This window comes from Ambystoma mexicanum, chromosome 8 (genome assembly GCF_040938575.1).
Source record: "Ambystoma mexicanum isolate Mex_15411 chromosome 8, UKY_AmexF1_1, whole genome shotgun sequence".
Taxonomy (NCBI): domain Eukaryota; kingdom Metazoa; phylum Chordata; class Amphibia; order Caudata; family Ambystomatidae; genus Ambystoma; species Ambystoma mexicanum.
This window is the reverse complement of record NC_090929.1, coordinates 957,431,923-957,452,143: the sequence shown is the minus strand read 5'-3', so window position 1 is coordinate 957,452,143 and position 20,221 is coordinate 957,431,923. Positions and strand designations below refer to the sequence as shown.

General features: G+C 40.6%; 1 protein-coding gene across 2 annotated transcripts in view; it reads left to right on the top strand.

Moving 5' to 3' along the window:
* The window catches only part of LACTBL1 (lactamase beta like 1), a 398,761-nt gene that overhangs the window by 340,604 nt on the left and 37,936 nt on the right, over positions 1–20,221 (top strand). For both annotated transcript variants that reach the window (XM_069610864.1, XM_069610863.1), the window contains one exon: positions 17,957–18,062. In XM_069610864.1, coding sequence (XP_069466965.1) covers positions 17,957–18,062 — 106 coding nt within the window. The remainder of the gene's footprint in view (positions 1–17,956; positions 18,063–20,221) is intronic.

The following is a 20,221-nucleotide window of genomic DNA, read 5'->3' as shown; positions in this document are numbered from 1 at the left end:
GTCTCTCCACAGTGTTGTGTTTTCAATGTTGGTAGCAACGGCTATTTGTTGCTATCCAGTTCTGGATGAGTCAGTAGATATTGTTAATGCAGATAGTGTCCTGTTCAAGGTTGCCTGTGATAGGGATAGGTATCTGTGTATCATTGGCGAAATTGGTGTATATTACTTCCATGGCGACGAGGGCAGTGGAGAGTAATTTGGTATAGGCATTGTAGAGAGTGGGGTATAAGCAGGATTCTTGTTGGACGCCCAGTGGGACTACTATGGATAAGCCGCTTGGTACCCTATGGCTACTCTAGAGGTGCGGTCTAACAGGAATGATTTAATCCAGGTGGTTGCTTCCTTGAGGAGTGGAAATTGTTTGCTAGAGTTAGGCATAACTTGTTGTGATCTACTACATCAAATTCCATGGATAAATCAAGTAGTAGCAAGATGCATAGGTTGCCTGAATCTCTGATGGCATCCATCTGTTTTTTAGGTCCAATAGGGCCGTCTCAGTGCTCTGCCTGGGGCGGAAGCCTGATTGTCTATCCCATAGCAGATGGTTGTTCTAAAGGTGGGATTGAACTTGGGTATAGGCAATTTTGTCTATAACTTTAAGAAGAAAAGGCACCGTAGTGATGGGTCTATAGTTGGTGGGGGTAGTGGGGTCTAGGGTGGGTTTTTTGAGGAGGGGTGTGACCCATGCTTCTTTGATGTTGATGGGAATGGAGTTGGTGCTAAACGAGGCATTGATGAAAGTGGCAATAGTGGGAGCTAGTGAGGAAGTGCAGGCCTTAACTAATTTTGCAGGACAACTGTTGCCTTTACAATTGGATGGTTTCAGAGAGGCTATAGTCTTTAGAACCAGTGTGGTGGTCACTGCCGTGGAATTAAATAGCAGTATGTTGGCAGAGGTGTCTGTTTGTGGCATGGGAGAAAGCTCTGCAGTATGTGCTAGGAGGTTTTGGATATAGTGAGGAGTTCTTTTTTAGATTCATTATTAGAGATTTTTCTGAATAGGTGTTCTAAGGCTCTTTTTCTCCTTCTCAATTCAATGAGTTCATCGTTAAACCAATGGTTACTGCTTTTGAGTTTGGGAAGTTTGGGTATCAGAGGGGCTGCTTTATCGATGGCTATTTTGAGGCAGGTGTGGTAATGAAATGAGATGCTGTCAGGGGTATTGACGACTAAGAGTTGTGCATTAAGTAGTTTGTTCAGGATGGGCAAAGGATTTCAGGGGTGAGTTTGTGTGTGATTCTCACCAAGATGGGGGTATGAAAGGTAGTGGCAGGCACTGGGTCATTGGTCATTATTAGGTTGAAGCTAATTAAGAAATGGTCCGTCCATGATAACTTACGGATGTCTTCTAGGGTGACTGAAGTGTTCAGTGTTAGGATCCAATCAAGAATTCTGCCTTTTGAGTGGTTTGGGCCGTTTACTATTTGTGTGAATTGCATTTCTAGGAAGGTGCTACAGAAGGCAGTGGCTTTGTGATTTGCTACATCGTTGAAGCCGAGGTTGATATCTCCTAGGAGGATGAATTTAGTTTTGGGTTTAAGGAGAGTCGTGATGAGAAGTGGCAAGTCAATATCTGGGTTGCTAGCTGAGTTGAGGGCTCTGTACACTATTAGGAAATTGATGGTAGTATTAGAATCAGTAGCTAGTTTGAGGAATAGGAGTTTGTAACCTGTCTAACGGTATCCATTTTACATTCTGTGAATTGAAGGGTGGATTTAGTGATGATAGCTACACCTCCTCTGGTAGCATCATGGCGGTCAGCTTTGTGAATGGTATATTCCGGTGGAATGGCTAGCATTAGTAATGGACCTGAGGCTGGGTGGAGCCATGTTTCAGTCATTACTAGGAAATCTAGTTGGGAGTCTATGATGAGGTCGTGCACGTCTATGCCGTGTGTGCCTAGGGATCGAACGTTAAGTAGGGCACCTTTTAGTGGTGTTTTGGGGCATGGGGAGTGTGTAGTTTGGGCTGAAGAGGTCCGTGGCTGTGCTGTGGTGTTGCAATGTGTCTTGTGCTGTGAGATGTGGCAATTAGGCGGTGTTGAGTGAATGTGGTGGAGGGCTTGTGAATGCGGGGTGACTCGTGTGGGAGTGGGTTGCTGGTGGAAGGGGGGATGCTATGATTCTTTGTGGCTAAGGGGTGAAGGTGGGTGCGGGAGGAGAGTCTAACTCTCCTTGTTGATCCTATTATGGTTCTTGTGGGTGTACGTGAGGTGAAACTTCTTGAGGCACGGCATGCAAGGGGTGAGGCGCCTAGGTGGGGTGCGGTGAGTTGTGATTTAATGGTGTTATAAGGTCTGGGTGAAAAGGCTGCTATATTGGGTAGGAATGGCGTGGGGCACGGTAGCTGGTGATGTCTGGGGCAGTGGATGCATGCTAATCCTGAGCCAAGGTGAATGAAGGTTCCCTTGGAGCAAGCTGTGGTATTGTCGGGTCTGATATCCAGTTGGGAAGACATTGTTGCTGGGTGGGAGTTAGTGGCTAGGCCACTGCTGCTGGTAAGAAGGAGAGAGTGCTGGAGGAATTGTATTAGTATGAGAGTAGATAGTGTGTCAATAAGTCCTGAATAGGGTGGTTTGGCTCCCTTTGAAAACATTTGCCGGAGGCTGCGTCCACAGGTAAAGAAGGTGGGAGGTGATAGTACGAGGGTACTAGCGCAGTCGCGTTGTGACATAGGGAGGCTGCATAAGGGAGGGTCTGCCGTGTGACAAGGGTTTATATTAGGTTGTGGCACTATAGTGGGGAAATCATGCATCAACAAGCGAAGCAACACTGGATGAGCGCTTGGCTATTTTGTGTACTGGTAAATACAGTGTACTGTGTTATGCTAACCTGGGAATCTAGACAGTGCATTCAAGCAGCAATGGCAGGCGTTAACAAGCAACTCAACGTGTTCCAGTAACTTAGTCATAATTGGATACGTTTTTCGAGATAAAGACATTAGCAGAACAATCATAGAGGATTTTAGAGATTTCAGGAATGGTGAGCGCATGGGATCAGCCCCTATCACTCTTTGGGCATACAATGCGTGCAGCGTGGTGCACAAGTGGGAGCAAGACAGTTGGAATTGTTGTTGGAGACAGGAAAAGACGTTTGGATGGTATATGTGAGGTGAGTCTTACTGCGACAATCCGTAGTCCACTTTGGCTTGCTGTTCTAGCATTGGATAGCGGCACAGTCACTGGAACACCAGAGCCACACTTGCAGTGTATTAAGTAGGGGATGAGGTGAGATTTGGAAAGGGATCCTGGCATAGGCGTATGGATGTCACGGCACAGATGCCTTATTTGGGTGCCTGTGTTGGGGGCTGGCTAACGGTGCCCCCCAATTGGTTAAGGTAGAAGGCCTGGCCAATCAGGAAGCAAGCACTCAATCACAATGCTGGTAGTCCTGAATTCAGACAGCAGCGGCCATCTTAGAGGTACAAACCTCATGGTTTGCGTGCATCAGGAGAATAGGAAGGGGAATCAAATGAACACGGTGCAATCTCGTGTATCAGCGTCTTTTGCTATTACAAGAAGGCAATAATTAATGCAGTGATGAAATCGTGCATCGGGGCTAGAGGCAGCTCTGGTGCCCTTACAGTGCAATAAGCCTCACGGGCTTATCTTTTGGAGGACAGCTGTGGGTGTGGAGCGGGTGAGCTGCTCCTGCAGTCCTGGGGGAGAGGAGCTCCTGATCCAGTCGATGACGATGTTGCGAGTCAAAGGCACAGGACAGGTGCCTTATTTGGGTGCGTTCATTGGGAGCCGGCTAACGCCTGCTGGTGCCCCACAATTGATTAAGGCAGGAGGCCTGGCCAATCACGAAGCAAGCACTTAATCACAATGCTGATAGAGCCAAAGTCAGATGGGGTCGGCCACTTTAGAGGTGCGAACCTCGCGGTGTGCGTGTATCAGGAAAATAGGCAGGGGCATCAAATCTACATGGTGCAATCTCGTGGATCAGCTTCTTTTGCTATTACAAGAAGGCAATAATTAATGCGGTGATGAAATGGTCCATCGGGGCTTGAGGCAGCTCTGGTGCTCTTACAGCATAATAAGCCTCAAAGGCTTACGTTTTGGAGGACAGATGTGGGTGTGGAGGGGGTGAGCTGCTCCTGCAGCCCTGGGGGAGAAGAGCTCCTGCTCCAGTCGACAATGATTTTGCGAGTCACAGGCAAGTCATAACATTATATTGAAGTGTTGTTGTTGTTAATACAGGAACCAAATCATATATACATATAGGCAATGGTTGCAGCATGCACTATAAAAATACAACATTTTTAAGCAAATTTTGGCCACTAAATAAATAAATGCTACCCTATTAGAGTTATTAGTAATGTTGAAAATTGAATAAATAGGGAAATAATACACATGAGGACCCTTAAAACATAAAAATCAGGTGCAAATAAAAGAAAACTGCAGTAAGGAATAAAGAAACAACATCATTACATGACATTAACTTTAAAGTTTATTATCATTTATACAAATGCATTGTGTGTTTCAGGCATGCTTATTGCCCCACGTATGTGCACAATGGACTGAAGGCAAACCATAAGGAAAGTACTTTAAAAACATACAACAAGTTTAATATCTAGATTTATAGGACCTTTTTCCATTGTTTTTTAATTCTCACTGTCAGTGAAGAAAAACTACTTGTTTACATATGTCAGTCAACATAAAATGTGGTGTACATATGTGATGTCATCAGTTATGTCATCAATTACATTTGTGATGTGATCTTTGATGTCATGGGTGTTAGTCTTGGCAGTGCACAGTGGTGGTGCGAGTTATGGTTGCTTAGCTTACCATAATGTCCCTTTACCACAGTGTTTTCAATGAATTGCATCAGTTTTTATTAGTGCAACCTAACCATAGCGTCCCGTATAGGTTTTTACACAGAGACTTTAAACAACGTCTATATTATATTAAAAAGCATATTATTACAAATGTTCATTATTACTGTCCTACTTGTACCTGTCCAACCTCACAGAGCAATCACCCCAATAAAATTCTCCAAACATTCTCTCCCTCCTTCCCCTAATAGTCACTTTATAAAAATCAAAATTCTCCCATTTATGTTTCCAAAGCAATGCCCATCCCTTTTAAGAAATAACATTATGTATTACACTATAAATATCTTGTATATCAGTGTTCCAAATGTACTTTAAAAATAATCCCAATTGGAAGTCTGCAAACTATACAGATTTTCGGAGTCTGGTGTCAAACGGATGACGTTCGTGGACACAGAGCCCTGTCCGGTGTCGTGTGCGCATGTGCTCTGTGAATCCGGTCACTGAGGTCTGCAGACATCATCACCTCATCGCGGACAGCATCACGTGACCACATGCATGAGACATGATGACGAGTTTGCGAATGGGTCCATGCTTCGCAAACTTCGTAAAACTACATTTTCAGGCAATCTAAGAACTATACATTTAAAACTGAGTCATTCCTCACCTCACAGCCTCATTCTTAACACTTGCAGCAACCTTCTACAACTTTGAATGCTACTTGTTCACTCGCTGATGTCCGCGAACGTCTGACAACATCGCAGTCCCTCATATGACCGCACGCACATGCACGTCATAATGATGTGTAAACAAACGTTCTTCTGCTTCGCAGACATTTTAAACCTGCCAGAAGTTTCAAGTGGAAAGTTTACCCTTCCACAGCTTAGAAAACTATTGGCAGAACTACTGTTTAAGTTAAAAAATGGCATCAGTGATGGCCATCCCTCCTCCCAAGGGGCCACCACCACCGCCAACACCACCACCAGCTGAATAACCTGGACAGGAGAACAGGAACAATGATGCGAAGGAGGATCAACAGAACCAAGAAGATGAGATAGAGGGAATGCCTTCTTACAGCACTCAGAGAGAATCATTGGTGCAGCAGTTCTTTAAAACTGTACGGGGTACCAAAGGCTTGGGCTTCCTATCTCGAATGCATTGAGTGTGGAATCATATTCTGTCGCGAACAACATGGGCACTACTCTTTTGGTACCACCTCCATGTGCTGGCACACCCGCTCAAACCACCAAGGTGCTCTCAGAAAGGCTATTCCTTTCTCAGGAAGTAATAAGCTTCTCATTCTCTACCTCATGTTCCTCAACCGCTCCTATCAGCATACAAACTACTCCTGTAGGAAAGAGGATCCCATCAGAGGCCTTGCAAGCCATAAAATATGCTGTTGATCCATATCTTTCCAAGACAACATTACTGTGCATATACTGCAACACAATACTCTGCAGGACAGAGCGATTCCAATGTGCTTTCGAAGCTGCACGCAAGAACATGAGAAACACTGCCCCCTAACTTAGATGTAAGGCACACCCAACATCTTCCTCTACCCACCTTCTGCTCCGTGGCTGCAGCTAGTTCCCCTTCCCTCATTTCCCTCTGCCACCTTACTACCTTTCCTCTCCTCGAAAAACCCTAAACAATGCCCCCAAAAACACCAAGAAAAGGTTCCTTTTGGAGCCACCTTTCACAGTTAAATAAAAAAACTAAAAAGAAAATCTTAAAGACTACGGGCCTCATTACGACCCTGGCGCAGTGGGTTTACGCCAGCGTTATTCGCGGCGGACCCGTCCGCCCTACTACGAGTTTCCGTAGCGCCATGGAGCGTTTTCCGCCTGGTTTTTCCGGGCGGAGAAATCCATGGCGCTACGGGACCTTGTCGTTAATTACGCCACCGTATTTTACGGTGGCGTAATTAACGCCTTCCCCACTCCCATTATACCCTATGGGGCAAAAATGGGAATGGGGAAGGGTAAAATGGGGGATGGGGATTTACCGCCCCGCCAAGGTCGGAATGGGGCGGAAAATCCGCCAACCCCCATGGCGCTATCGGCAGCTTTCCGCCGTGCTCCATGGTGCATTTTGCACCGCGATTTACGCCAGGGTCGTAATGAGGGCCTACATCTGCTTTTTCAGTAAAGTAATTCGAAATGCAAAAAAAAAAATAAACAGGGGTGATCAGTGATGGGAAGAATACACCACAGGGAGCCAGCACAGCTATATTACAAAAAAGATTAACTCTGTGTGTAAACTTCAAAATAGCACTAAAATGTAACCTTCATATATAACAAAGTTGAATCAATAGAGCAATTTCTACAGTTGTTGCTTCGCATGAAAACAACATTCAGTTTGTCACCATCCACTTTCACAAACTTGTAGAACTTAAAAAAATAAACCACACAAACGCACATTTCATCTTTTCAAACACATGTACGTACAGAGAGAACAATTTTCTCTATTTCCTGCATATGCTGTCACTATTCACAAATTACAAAATCTAATCCTGCATCACACATTGATTCAAATTGGCAGCACAGTCTTCAAATAAAGTATCAGTTACGCCGCATGTTCTTTTTCCCATACACTAAATAGTCTATTTGTAGTTAACTTTCATGCAAACAAAGTCCAAACTAACATCTCTCGCATCCTACAATACAACAAGGTTACAAGCACTATATACTCCATCTAGATATGTACCCTGTACCACAAAAAAGGAAAAGTTTCAATACAAAACTAATACAAACATAACCTATAGTAGATCTCACAGCAATAACACTGGAAAAGCAAAGAACAACTGCTACTCCATCAAATAATGCAGTCACCAAACTCGATGCTCCAAAAAAGTACTAGTTTGGAAAATATTTGTCTATACTCCAACAAAAGCAATGTCACACCAGATGAGACAGCTGGCAAATATTCAGTATCAACTTGTGAAGGAAGATGAGTAAAATGTACGAAACCCAGCCTAATTAATCATATAAAGTTATCATTTAAATCTCCGCAACATAGAGAACTTTATTACATGGCCTCACTACAACTTTTAAACCTTGGAGAAAACAAGAAGGATTATTTGATGACTATGACTTATTTGAAGCTGCATTCAAAGTAAATGACCGCAGTATACCAAATGTCAATTTCAAACAATTCAAACAAATGTTGAACAATAAACACCAACAAGAGGAAGAAATTGAAGCAATACTAGCTAAAGACACTCCTGAGGGCAGTCCATCTTCCGTTACAGGAAACTAAAAACCACTTGGAGAACCAATCATTCTAAATTAAGCAGAAATAGCCATCACTGAGGTAGAAAATACCATGTATCAATCTAAACAATCAGAAGAAGACTTGTCAGTGCTCAAATCAAAGCTAAATGATGAACAACTCACCATTTATCTAGAAGTCACTGAAGAATTTGAACATGGTCTTCAACATGAAACTAAAACGCGTAGCTGTAGAAGTGATAACCTCTCGACTCCTGTATGTAAGTGGTGAAGCTGGTTCTGATGAAATAATCTTAATTAAAATAATCAGCAAATGTCTTAAAGACTTAACACACAGCAACCTTTCGGCTGTTGTAACAGCCCCCACAGGTTTAGCTGCCTACAACATAGGAGGTGTAACTTTACACTGACTACTGCTCCTCCCAGTAGAACACCAAAACAAATTAGAATACTACAAATTATCAGCAGAAGCTGCTACTAAAGCACACTGAATTCTGCAAGAAATGAAAGTGCTCCGGATAGATGAAGTAAGCATGGTTTCCAACCTCATGTTGGCTTTAATTCATCTCAAAATGTAAATATGAAAAAAAACAACAAAGAAAAACTGTTTGGAGAAAACCAAACCATTGTTTTCGGAGACCTCCAACTGTTAACACTACTAGAAGATTAACCTATTTTTAAAACATTAGAATGCAAACAATGCCATAACACCCTCAGCAGCATTGGAAATGTAAATCTCTGACAACATTTTCATTACAGAGAACTAACTCAAAACATGTGTCAATCTGCAGATATCACTTATGCTAATATTTTAAAAAGCATTAGAACTGGTCTACTTACTAAAGATGCAAACCCCATCTTAAATACTAAACTAATCCATTAACTAAATGGGCAAAACAAACCTGCCACTAATGTCATGGAACAATTAACTCTACCAGATATACAATGCATGTGCTTAATGCCAACCATTGCAAGGTGTAGTCAATTCAATTATACAATTTTGAAAAAAGAAATGCAACTGATAGTTCATATCAGCTTCACAGACAAACATGAAGTGCACGGTATGACACTCCCTATGTGTGAACAAGGAACTGCACAAATTAATAGCTTAGAAAAATGTAGCACCAACGCAGCTGGATTAGAAAAGTATTAATTGTGTGTCTAAACTGCAAAGTAATCCTAAACATAATCTTGATGTAGACCAATTGACCAATTGGTACAGTTGCAGGCTTCTAAACCTATTTACATGAGAACAGCATTCAGTTTATCAACAACCACTTTGACAAAGAAAATAGGCCACACAATAGCATGTTTCCTTCAAAGACATGTACGTAGGCAGAAAACAATTCTCCCTATCCCTTTCACATGCTGTCACTATTCATAAATCACAATGTCTAACCCTAGATCATGCATTTATTGGCATTGGCAGCACATTCTACAAAAAAGGTATGAGTTACGTAGCACTTTCACATCTATGTGCACTCGATAGTCTATTCCTAGTTAACTGTGATGCAAACAAAGTCAATGCTGATATTCCTTGCATCCTAGAATACAACAGGCTACATGCACTGTTCACCCCCACCTAGCTATGTACTCTGTACCTGAAAAAAGAAAACCTTTAAAATAAAAGTAATACAAACAGAATATATACAAGATCTCTCAGCAATACTGCTGAAAAAACAAAAAAAACTGCTAGTCTATCAAATAATACAACCACAAAACTCTCTAGTCCAAAAACAACTGTATATCCATCAGAAGACAAAGAGACAAATGTCTCGTCTCAAAAACCACTGCAGGCCAATCAAAAGATACACAACAATTCAGAATCACAAGTGGAGTAACTTGTTATGCAAATGTAGCAATCAAACTTCTCTTCCAATTGCCACAATTTGAAAGCAACATTTACTTAAATGGCTCTAACCAGTTGTGTTTGCAAATGCTCCTCACTAATAGAAGTGCCACAAATAAGCCTGACAAAACCTACAGTGTCTCAGTTATAAGTCACGAATTAGACTACTGTACAGGTATCGTAAAAAAATCATCTTAAACATACATGAAGATCCACAAGAATTCCTAATGTACTTAATACAAGTACTAGAAACCAAAATCATCCCTATAAATGAAATCCTTCAGATTTCATACACATGGAAACATCTATGCACTCCCTGCAAACATGTTTCACAAGAGCACATCCCTAATGAATGATTTGTGTATGTATCCAACCCACAATGTGAATCCATTCCATTTCAGCAGCCTCCCTAAAATGCAACTTATAGCATATGATGCCCTTTTTGCAACTTAAACAATAATTCTGAGCATACAAATAAACTCAAAATTCCAATATGCCATACTAATGCTTCTAAGGTACAATGCAGATGGTACAAACATATCTATAAACTGACTAGCTTCACACACGGCCAAGTATCGCTTGGCAAGAAAACTGTCACAACAGTAAGCATAATCTACCACACTTGTGCTAAAACCACTTTAGGCCACTATACTGCATATCTTAAAAAAACAAGTGGTTGGTTTGATTGTAACAACACATCCGTTACTCCAAAATGTAGGTTACCACCAAATCTAACAAATGCCTATTTAATATTCCTTCAACACAAATTTGCCCAGTAAAGTATAGTACAGTAAACAGTTAGAATACACCAACTACATCCATAATACTACAATACTCATTTTGATATCCAAAACAGTTAGGATACGCAGATGGTGTCTAACTACTTTAAAAATCCCTTTCATTCTAATACACTTCAAATATACCATAAAACTCATTGTTACTGCAATATTTCATCTAAATCCGTCAATGTGTATCTAACTAATTTAAACATATATTTACTTACAACACACTTCCAACAAACATCCTACCACACCTACACTCACAACATATATCAATGCTACCAAACACATGTACTCTGTAACATGTATATTCTTTCAAATGAAGTCTTTCTTTTTTTAATCCACAATGGATTTTTTCCCAATTACCCAATACTTATTTCAAGTCAATACAACAACATTGTATCACAAATTAATGTTGTATCAAACATAGTACTTACAACGTACTGTTTATGAGGGCTAACGGCCATGACCAACAGGGAGTGGCAATGGGGTTAAAATTGGCATGGCCACCATGGACTGGCTATGTGGTAAATCTCTTCAAAATCTAATCTAAGTAAAAAGAAATAGTGATAGACCTATGGTGCCTCTGCAATTGGCCTGGCCCTGAGCAAGGATACATTGTGTACTCTGAGTTGCTTATTGGGGCGTGCAGCATTGCCGAAGACCTAAGTTTAAATGGGAAATTATTGCAGCAAACTTGCATAAGCAGCATCAGCAATAACCTGAAAGCATGCTCTTGCAAATCTGTTCTTTGTTTTACTTTTTTGAAAGTGTCAAAAAGTAAGTACAAAAAATATTGATATAACATTGCTGCCTGGGAAGTGGGCCTGGCCCTTGACAAGGACAGATATCTACTTTGATTTGCCTATTGGGGAATGCAGCATGGTCAAAGCCCATGGATTGTGGAGACTGGCCATGGCTGGAAGCCATGAGCACTGGCCATTGGTTACAATTATGAGGGTATAGTGGACACTGAACTAGGATGCAGGGTAGGTGCAGTGGATAACGGGGTAGTTTGGTGGGGAGAGGGTTATGGTTGAACCTCATGCCCTAGGCAATTCAACCATGACTTGCATCCCCAGTATGCGCTGCTGATAACGACACACATGATTATGTGTTGCAAAACATAGATTTGTTAAAGGAGGTTTACAGTTCTTTTATATATGTCAAAAGAGGAAATATTAATAGCTTATATACAGTGATGTAACATCATGAAACATTTTCACTCATAAAACCTATTAAATTGACATATAAAACTTTGTTAAAGGGACACTATGGTTAAGTTGCACTTAAGCCAGCCCATGAAATTGTGAAAAAAACACTGTTAAAGGTTTTTATTAGTGCAACTTAGCCATAACGTCCCCTTAACAATTCTTTTCACTGAATATATATATATATATATATATATATATATATATATATATATATATATATATAGAGAGAGAGAGAGAGAGAGAGAGAGAGAGAGAGACATTATAGGGTGGCCCCTGCCTCAGTATAGTTGAAATCAATCGGTCAGACTTCCATACGAACCCCTCAAAATTCGATTGTTGATAACTTTTGATTCTAGTAATGGTTTTGTCCGAAGTTTTGAAAGTGATTAAGATCCCGCGGGTTCCACCAGACTGCAATGTTTTGTAAAGATTTGTTAAAAAAATACAAATGTTATTAAGCGTGAGAAAAACATAATTTTTCTGAAAGAGCAGACTACTTCCCATTCATTTTCCCATAGACAATCAAGGTCAATTTTTGGTCAAGTGCACAGCCCAAACTGCTGGATGGATTTGGACCGGTCTCAACAACCTGGGCATGAAGCATTGACTTGCGATCCATGTATGGTTTGGAGTTATTCTGTACAGTAGTTATTTTAATATTTGACAGAAAATCGGATGCCTCCTTCTGAAAAATAGAGATATCTCAGGGATTTAGCCAAAATCAGAGGTTTTTCAAATGAAATAGCCGCCATCTTATTTTTCTTATGATACGATATATATCCGTGGCTATAGCTGAGGATATGGGAAAATGAAACGCAGGAAAAAAGCTATTTGCAGCTCAGAAACATGCAAATGCCATCAGGCTACAGGTGGGGAGGTTGGTTGAGGACAGCAAGTGAAATGTCTAAGTTATTGGAGGGCCAGTGACAGAGTTTGCAAGACAAAGTTTTTTGTAGCCTCGGCTATAGCCGCGAATAGCTGACATCTAAAACCTGCATCACAGAAACAGTGTGTGTTATGGGGGAAAGGGAGAGGGCAGGAGAGGTGAGGTAGCATTCGGGGAGCAGGGGGAGCTGGCACAAATGAGGGGGGCACTTGGTGAGGGCCTGCGGGCTCAGGAGAGCATTTCTTTCAAGTCGTTTTTCTTATATTCACGGCTACATCCGAAGCTACAAAGGACTACAGCTATCTGCAGGTAGGAGTAGTTCCGTGCACGTGCCTATCTATTTTTGGGTGTCAGTGTTTAATTTTATTTTTTACGTTATTTTTATAGGCATAGTGATGTTGGGAGTGAAACATAACTTCAGTTTCATGGTAGGTATTTGGTAGTCTTTTTTTATTTTGACTGTGTGTTTTCAGACCTTTGCATGTGTGAGACTTTGGAGAAAAAGAGAAGAAAATAATTTGACAACATTAATATAAAAGGAGCAATCATACTCTAGTTTTAGACTGTATTTTAGGTTGTGTATTCTCACTTATGGTATTATATTGTGTGGCTGTGAAATGTTTGCCTACCCAGTTTACTGCTATGTATTAGTCTTTGCTTTCTTTATCTTCACCTAATTTAGATAACTACATGAGTAGTGTTGTAGTGTATTGATCTTTTAAATTCTCTTGTATTATACAACCTGAACTGAGCCCTCTTTTTAACCAATTCCTTTGTAACCGTGGTTATGTTAAAAGTCAATGAACTATAACAGCGGGCATAATAAAAACATTTTAACATGTCTAATATTGTGCAGGAATACACTAAGATGTGGCCCTTCAAATGTTCAGTCAGAAAGCTTGGGAACACATTATCTGGTTTGAATCTTCTGGGATGATGTGGATGATGCATTTTGGAAATTGCACTGGGCCATACAGGGCTGCAGCATTCGTTGTCGTATGTGTGGTTTTATATCTTCACTGTAGCTGTGAGCTGTGGATGTGCAGAAACAACCTCCACCCATTAAAGGTAGCAAAATCCAGAGTTTTCAAACTTCTGCATCATTGGTACATTTTATTTGAAGGGTTATTAGAAATGCTACAGAGGTTCAGAGAGGTAGCTTCATTTTGTGTTGCATTGTTTTTTTAGAGTTGTCATTGTTGTTATTTTATATTTTCGTCATCAGTTGGACATTTGAATATGTCTACAAATGTGCAAGATAACCCTAGGATGTGGTCTTTATAATGTTCCATCAGAAAGCTTGGGAAAATAAATCATGATAAATCATTTGGTGTGAGTCTCCTAGGATGATGTGTATGATGGGGATAAGAAATTGCATGAGATTGTCTGGCCCATACTGGGTGGCAGCCTTTTTTGGCTTATATGTGGTGTTAGATCTTTCCTGTATCTGTGAGCATTGGTTCTGCAGAATCAACCGCCACCCATTGAAGATTCTGCCAGAAACAGCCAGAGTCTCCAAACACCTGCAGCACCAGAACACTTTATTTGAAGAGTCATTGGAAATGCTAGAGAGGTTCAGAGAGGAGGCTTCATTTTGTGTGGCATCGTCTTTTTAGCGTTGTCATTTTTAATATTTTATGTTTTCCTCAGCAGTTGGACATTTGAACATGTGTAGCATTTGCAAGAAAACATTTAGACATGGCCCTTCTAGTATTCCGTCAGAAACCTTGGGAACATCAATCTTGATAGATCATCTTGTGCAAGTCACCTGGGATGATGTGGATGATGCGTGTTCGAAATTGCACAATGGGCTGGTTATCAACAGAGAGAAAACTCAGCTGATGGTTTTCTCTGGTAAAAATAATTGCTCACCCAGAGTATTGGTTCGAGTGCTAAAGATCTTCTTTATGACCCAATAAAAATATCTTGGGGTTGAGATCGAAGCTAGCGGGGCTAGAGGGCAGTTTTTTCTCTCACACAGTCACATATAGCTAGGGCTGCTCAGATCACCGCCCTTGCATATCAATTTACTATCCAACAACGTGGTTATACAATCTGGGGAGCACTTCAACTATATATTCTGGTGCTAATACCGATTGTAACATATGGTATTGAATCACTTATGTCTATTGATCTGAAATGGCTGCACATAGTGGAAGGCTAATTCTGGAGGAAGATACTGGGCCTCCCTACATGCATCCCTATGGCCATTATCAGACTATAATTAGGGCTGATATCATTAAAATCAATAGTGCCAAAATAAACTAGCGGAAATGTACTTGAAAATGTGTAGTGCCCTGGAAAATTTGCTCTTAGCTTACATGAATAAAGAAATATCGAAAGAGTCTGAGAACTCCCACTTCTTGAAGCGTATGGAATGTTTTTACAGAGATGTATGCTAGACACCTAGATGGGGGGGTGTGATACTACTTGAATGAAGTTATCATTGGCTAAACACGTTGATCAATGAGACTGATTGGAAAATTATGTTCATTTTAGCAGCCTTGAAAGATACTAATTAATTTCACACATTGTATACACATTTATGTGTCCTCAGCAATATCTGAACCTTTGTCCCTCATACAGAATCAGAAGATTTATATTACTAGTTAGAATTGACCAAATCCCTGTTATGGCGGTTATTGGTAGCAAAAGGCAGCTGTTGACAACCGAACACTACTGTCGTTTATGTACATCGAGATAAACGAGACTGCCAAACATGTACTGACTGAATGTCCCAACATGGTTAAGGTTTATCAAATTCACTATGGCAGGTTTGTGCACCATCTGGAAACTATAAGTGATTCTACTTTTTGGCTTCAATGTATAAACACAAGAAACTTTAATCTCCTCATATAACTATTCAACGTGTGGCTGGTGATTGAGAAAATCTTGAACATTAGCATATAAGCCTGGTTAACCTTAATTTCAGATATGATGGGAAGGCAAGCTGTTTAATCTTGAATGCCATTGATTCAAGTTCGGGTCTAACTGAAGTATTATTTTGATGAAGAATTATACCCATCCATTGATTATGACTAGCTGATATTATGGTTAAGTTGTCCGAGGGTTGATTTTTAGCTATTTGAGGAACCTACACATATGTTTTACTATTTATTCTTATCTAGGTTTGTTTTATTACGTTTCTATGGAAATGCATTATCTGTATGATTATGATACCATTTATGATGTGTAAAGTGCACTTGTAAACTATATCATATTAAATAAATAAATAAATAAATACATCTTTCCCGTATCAGTGAGTGGGGCAGAATCAACCTCCACCCATTAAAGGTGCTGCCAGCAACAGCCATAGTCTTCACAAACCTGCAGCACTGGAACACTCTTTTGAAGAGTCATTAAAGTCTAACAATGTCTAACATTATTAAAGAAAACACTAAGACATGGCTCTTCTAATTTTCCATCAGAAAGCTTGGGAACATCAATCATGATAAATCATTTGGTGCGAGTATTCTGAATGATGTGGATGATGCTCATTTGAAATTGCAAAACATGTCACAGCTTCCTACAGGTGGGAGGTGGTACCCTAGATGCTTTGGGCAAGTCTTTTTTTTAGATCATACTGGCAATTGACAATGCTAGGTATATTTTTAAATGTCAATTGTTTTTCTACCCTATTCTTTAGACAAAAAAATACAAACAAATGTACTAAATATAAATATCTTTTGTTATATGTAAGAATCTTAGTGATTTTCCCTCCCCAGTTCCAACCTCTCTTTTCCTAATCTAGCAAAACAGTCCTTTTTAGGGCTAAACTTTCAGTTATAAAAATAGACAATAAAACAAATGCTGTATATATGGATCAAATACCTTTAATTGATCCTTTCAATAAAGTGTGTGTTAAAAAAATCTACATATCCTTATGTATTCTATTATAGCCGCCATTATCCCCTGCGGAAGACATGGGTAACCCCCACCCCCAGTCATTGCCCATTTAGCTGCACATGCATCTTTGGTAGCCACTGTTATAAAACCATTAAAAAACTAAAAAACATATATACATACAACATGATATGATATGGCATTTATAACATTCCTGTGCACAAGTGTTTCTAGGTGCGAACACAAATGTACACTGAATGTAGTCATTGTACTAAGTTACTGTAACACTTTAATATATTTCTATTCAGCAACAGTACATATGAACATAAACACTTTAAAAAGTTAAGTAAATATGCAAACAAACTTTTTAAAGAACTTATTTGGGGGGAATGTGGTTTCACAATTTCTTTTTATTTTACTTTCTACACATGAGACATTCTTTTCATGAGCCCAATTGTCTGTATTATTAATGTCAATTATGTGTAGCATAACAAAATCCTTGGAAAATAACTTGAAATTCAAGGAGAAAACTTTAGTTGCAGGAACATTAAGATGAGAAATACATTGTTAAAAAAAAACTTGAAATTCAAGGAAAAGACTTTAGTTGCAGGGACATTAAGGTGAGCAATACATTGTAACAAAAGCCTTGAAATTCATGGAAAAAACGAAAGTTGCTTGGACGTTAAGGTGAGAGCTTAATTCCGAGGGAGATGTCCTCAGTGAGAGCACATCTCCCATCGGAAAGAAGAAAAAAGAGTAAAAAAATGGTCCGACTGTGAGATGGTTTACCTAATGTTGAATAACAGTAGGGTGATGGATATACATGTAGATATCCATTGGCATCTATCATTAGTTTTCATTCATTCTACCCCCGGGTGCCATGTATCAATGGACTATTGAGAAGCCATTTACCCATGATATAAGATATCTAGCTTGTATTCTCTTGCCTCTATATTCTGTCTTCCAGAAATGTCAATATATATGTTTCAGAGATGTAAAAGTTTTGTCATTCTCAAGATGAATTTTATAGTGAGTGTTCTGCTGGGGAGATCGCACTCCTTCAAAGGGAAAGAGTTAAAAGACCTCAAGAAGATGGCCATTCTGCATATGGAATTTATTGACTTACCAGAATAGATGTTTCTAATGTGGAACAATTCTAGTGAGACCCTACTCATTCTCCAAAGATAATCACCTTTAAATAGAAAAAACTATTTTTGCAAAGATGACCTATGTATGCAGGGCATAGAATCATTGTTCATCCAAATGTACACTGCAACATGGCTCTTTAGACAAGGCGGTTGATCCTTCCTGAAAACCTCAGTGCTTTGCCATCTTTGATAAAGGTTCATGCATGTTTGCTGATATATCATTCTTATCCCCAGGGTTGCCCAGGAGAGTGCGGGCCACCAACCTACTTTGGAAAGGAACCACAGCAGAGGCAATCTCCCTGCTAAAAGATGACGTTCTTGTAGCAGATCCGGGCACAAGGTTAGTGACCGGAAGGTTAATTCCACTCCCAAACAAAGCGATTGACTAGTTATTGAAAAGCTGATGAAAGAGGTATTTTTGTTATTTGAGATGAACAACTTAGCAGTCTGTTTCTTTTCTGAATAAAATGTGGTTTTGTTCGGGGACAGGTAAGATAGAATGGTGCATAATTTATTACTGGAAAAAAGATGCAACATTAACTAAATGTTATGAACACGTAAGTATTGCAAAAACAGGATTATCATTTGAATGCAGTGTCCTGTCACTTGGTAATTGATCTGGGTATAACCACCTCTTGGTGAGCTCTACCCTAGTGATATATTGCGTGGCGGTGCTGCGTACCTAGTATGAAGAGGTTCTACGTTAAATCTCATATGTAGTGTGCAGATCTGTTGCTTTATTAATTCTAGGCCGAGCGTGACTAAAGAGTATAATTGCTTGTTCTCTCACCGACCCAGGGTTTTCTGAGTAAACAAAACCGGAAAGGGTTACCTCCCCTCCTGTTCAAAATCCGAATTCCTAAAGACACTTATGATGTCCGCATTCGCTTGTGGGCAAGGGAGGCGTTTGGTCCTGCTCATTACCAGCTCTATCTGCTGCAACTTTTCCTTGCTGCTCCCTGATGATGACGCCACTTGTACTGTCCTGGTTATTGCCAAATTAGAGAAAATGGGCAGCAGCGCAAGTGCAACTTTTCATTTTATTAGCAAAATGGCAAAAAAAGCTTTAAGGCAAAATCATATTTCATTACGATTTTGATGGTTATTTGGCAGTAAATATGCCAAATGACTGCCAAAATCAGTACTCGGCCCCTTGGATTTACCATGGGATTAGGAGGGATGGGAAGCAGGCTTAAATCCCCATGTATGCAGCCCGTAGGACTCAATTTGGATTATGTCTTAATTACCATGAGCATTGATTCCCCCATCATCATTCTGCCGATTTTTGGAAATAAAGGGGAACATTTTGCTTGAATTGAACCCTCCACTTTACCTCCAAACTCGGAATTTGGTATTGTGGCAAAATTGGTGGTATTTCAGCTGCTACAAGAAAAGTGTTGATAATGGAATTACTGCCACCTTTGTACTGCTGCACCAAACGCGTAATGAGGCCCCCCGGGTTGTATTACAAAAATGTTACAGCAGTGCAAGTGCAATTAGCACCAGAGGAAATATTGCTCAGGTCCAAAAACATATTTGATCAATGCATGTTCACCAGATCCAAAGACTATGGGCCTCATTCCAAGATTGGAGGTAGCCATGGCGCTAATTTAGCCATGGCTGCCTCCAATAAAGGGTCCAGCACCGGTGTTGTTCAATGGTGACTTACCGGTCCATTCCGACCCTGGAGGGACCAGTAAGTCCCCATTGAACAAACCTTTCCCCATTCCCATTTTAGACCCTATAGGGCTCAATGGGAATGGGGAGGGTGCTAATAACGGGCTCGCAAGTAGCAAGCCCTTTATTAGCACCCTGGTCCCTTAGCGAGACCCGTAAATGATGTGTGGTCCGACCACACGTCCCTTACGGTTCCCGCTAAGGGACCTCGGAATTGGGCGGTAGGGGATTACCGGCACCGGTCTCCTTACCGGTGCCGGTAATCCCTTACCGCCCACCTTGTAATGACCCCCCTATGACTACAGCAAACATTGCCTTGGCCAAACATGCTAACTGCACTTGCAATGGTTAAAAGTTTCTGTAGTACCGCCACTTTTTATGTCCATGTATGTTTTCAATAGCACAGTGTTTACCATAGTGCCGATACCATTCCTTATGGCAAGCAACACTAGGGAGTGCTTTTTACTCATGAAGAGAAAGTGAACGCTATCTATGTGATAACAAATTTCTTGCCGGATAAATTATTAATACATTTACAGGGTAATTCATAGAATTTCGCAGAAAAGTGTCGCAAGCGGCTGGCGCAGAGTGTCCGCGTGCGATTGTCTGCGCCAGGCACGTGCGCTAAAACCGATTTCCGCGCACAGCGTATTCATCGATTTTAGGCTCCCAAACCAGCCGTGGCGCAGAGTATCGCAGCGACCCTGCAGCAGCGCCAGTAACGCCCCCAAGAACGCCCTCGCGCAAGGAAAAGCCATCAAAATCGCTAAATCATCGCAAAGGGCTGCGCTAACCCTGGACCAGTTTACAGGGCTGCCAAAC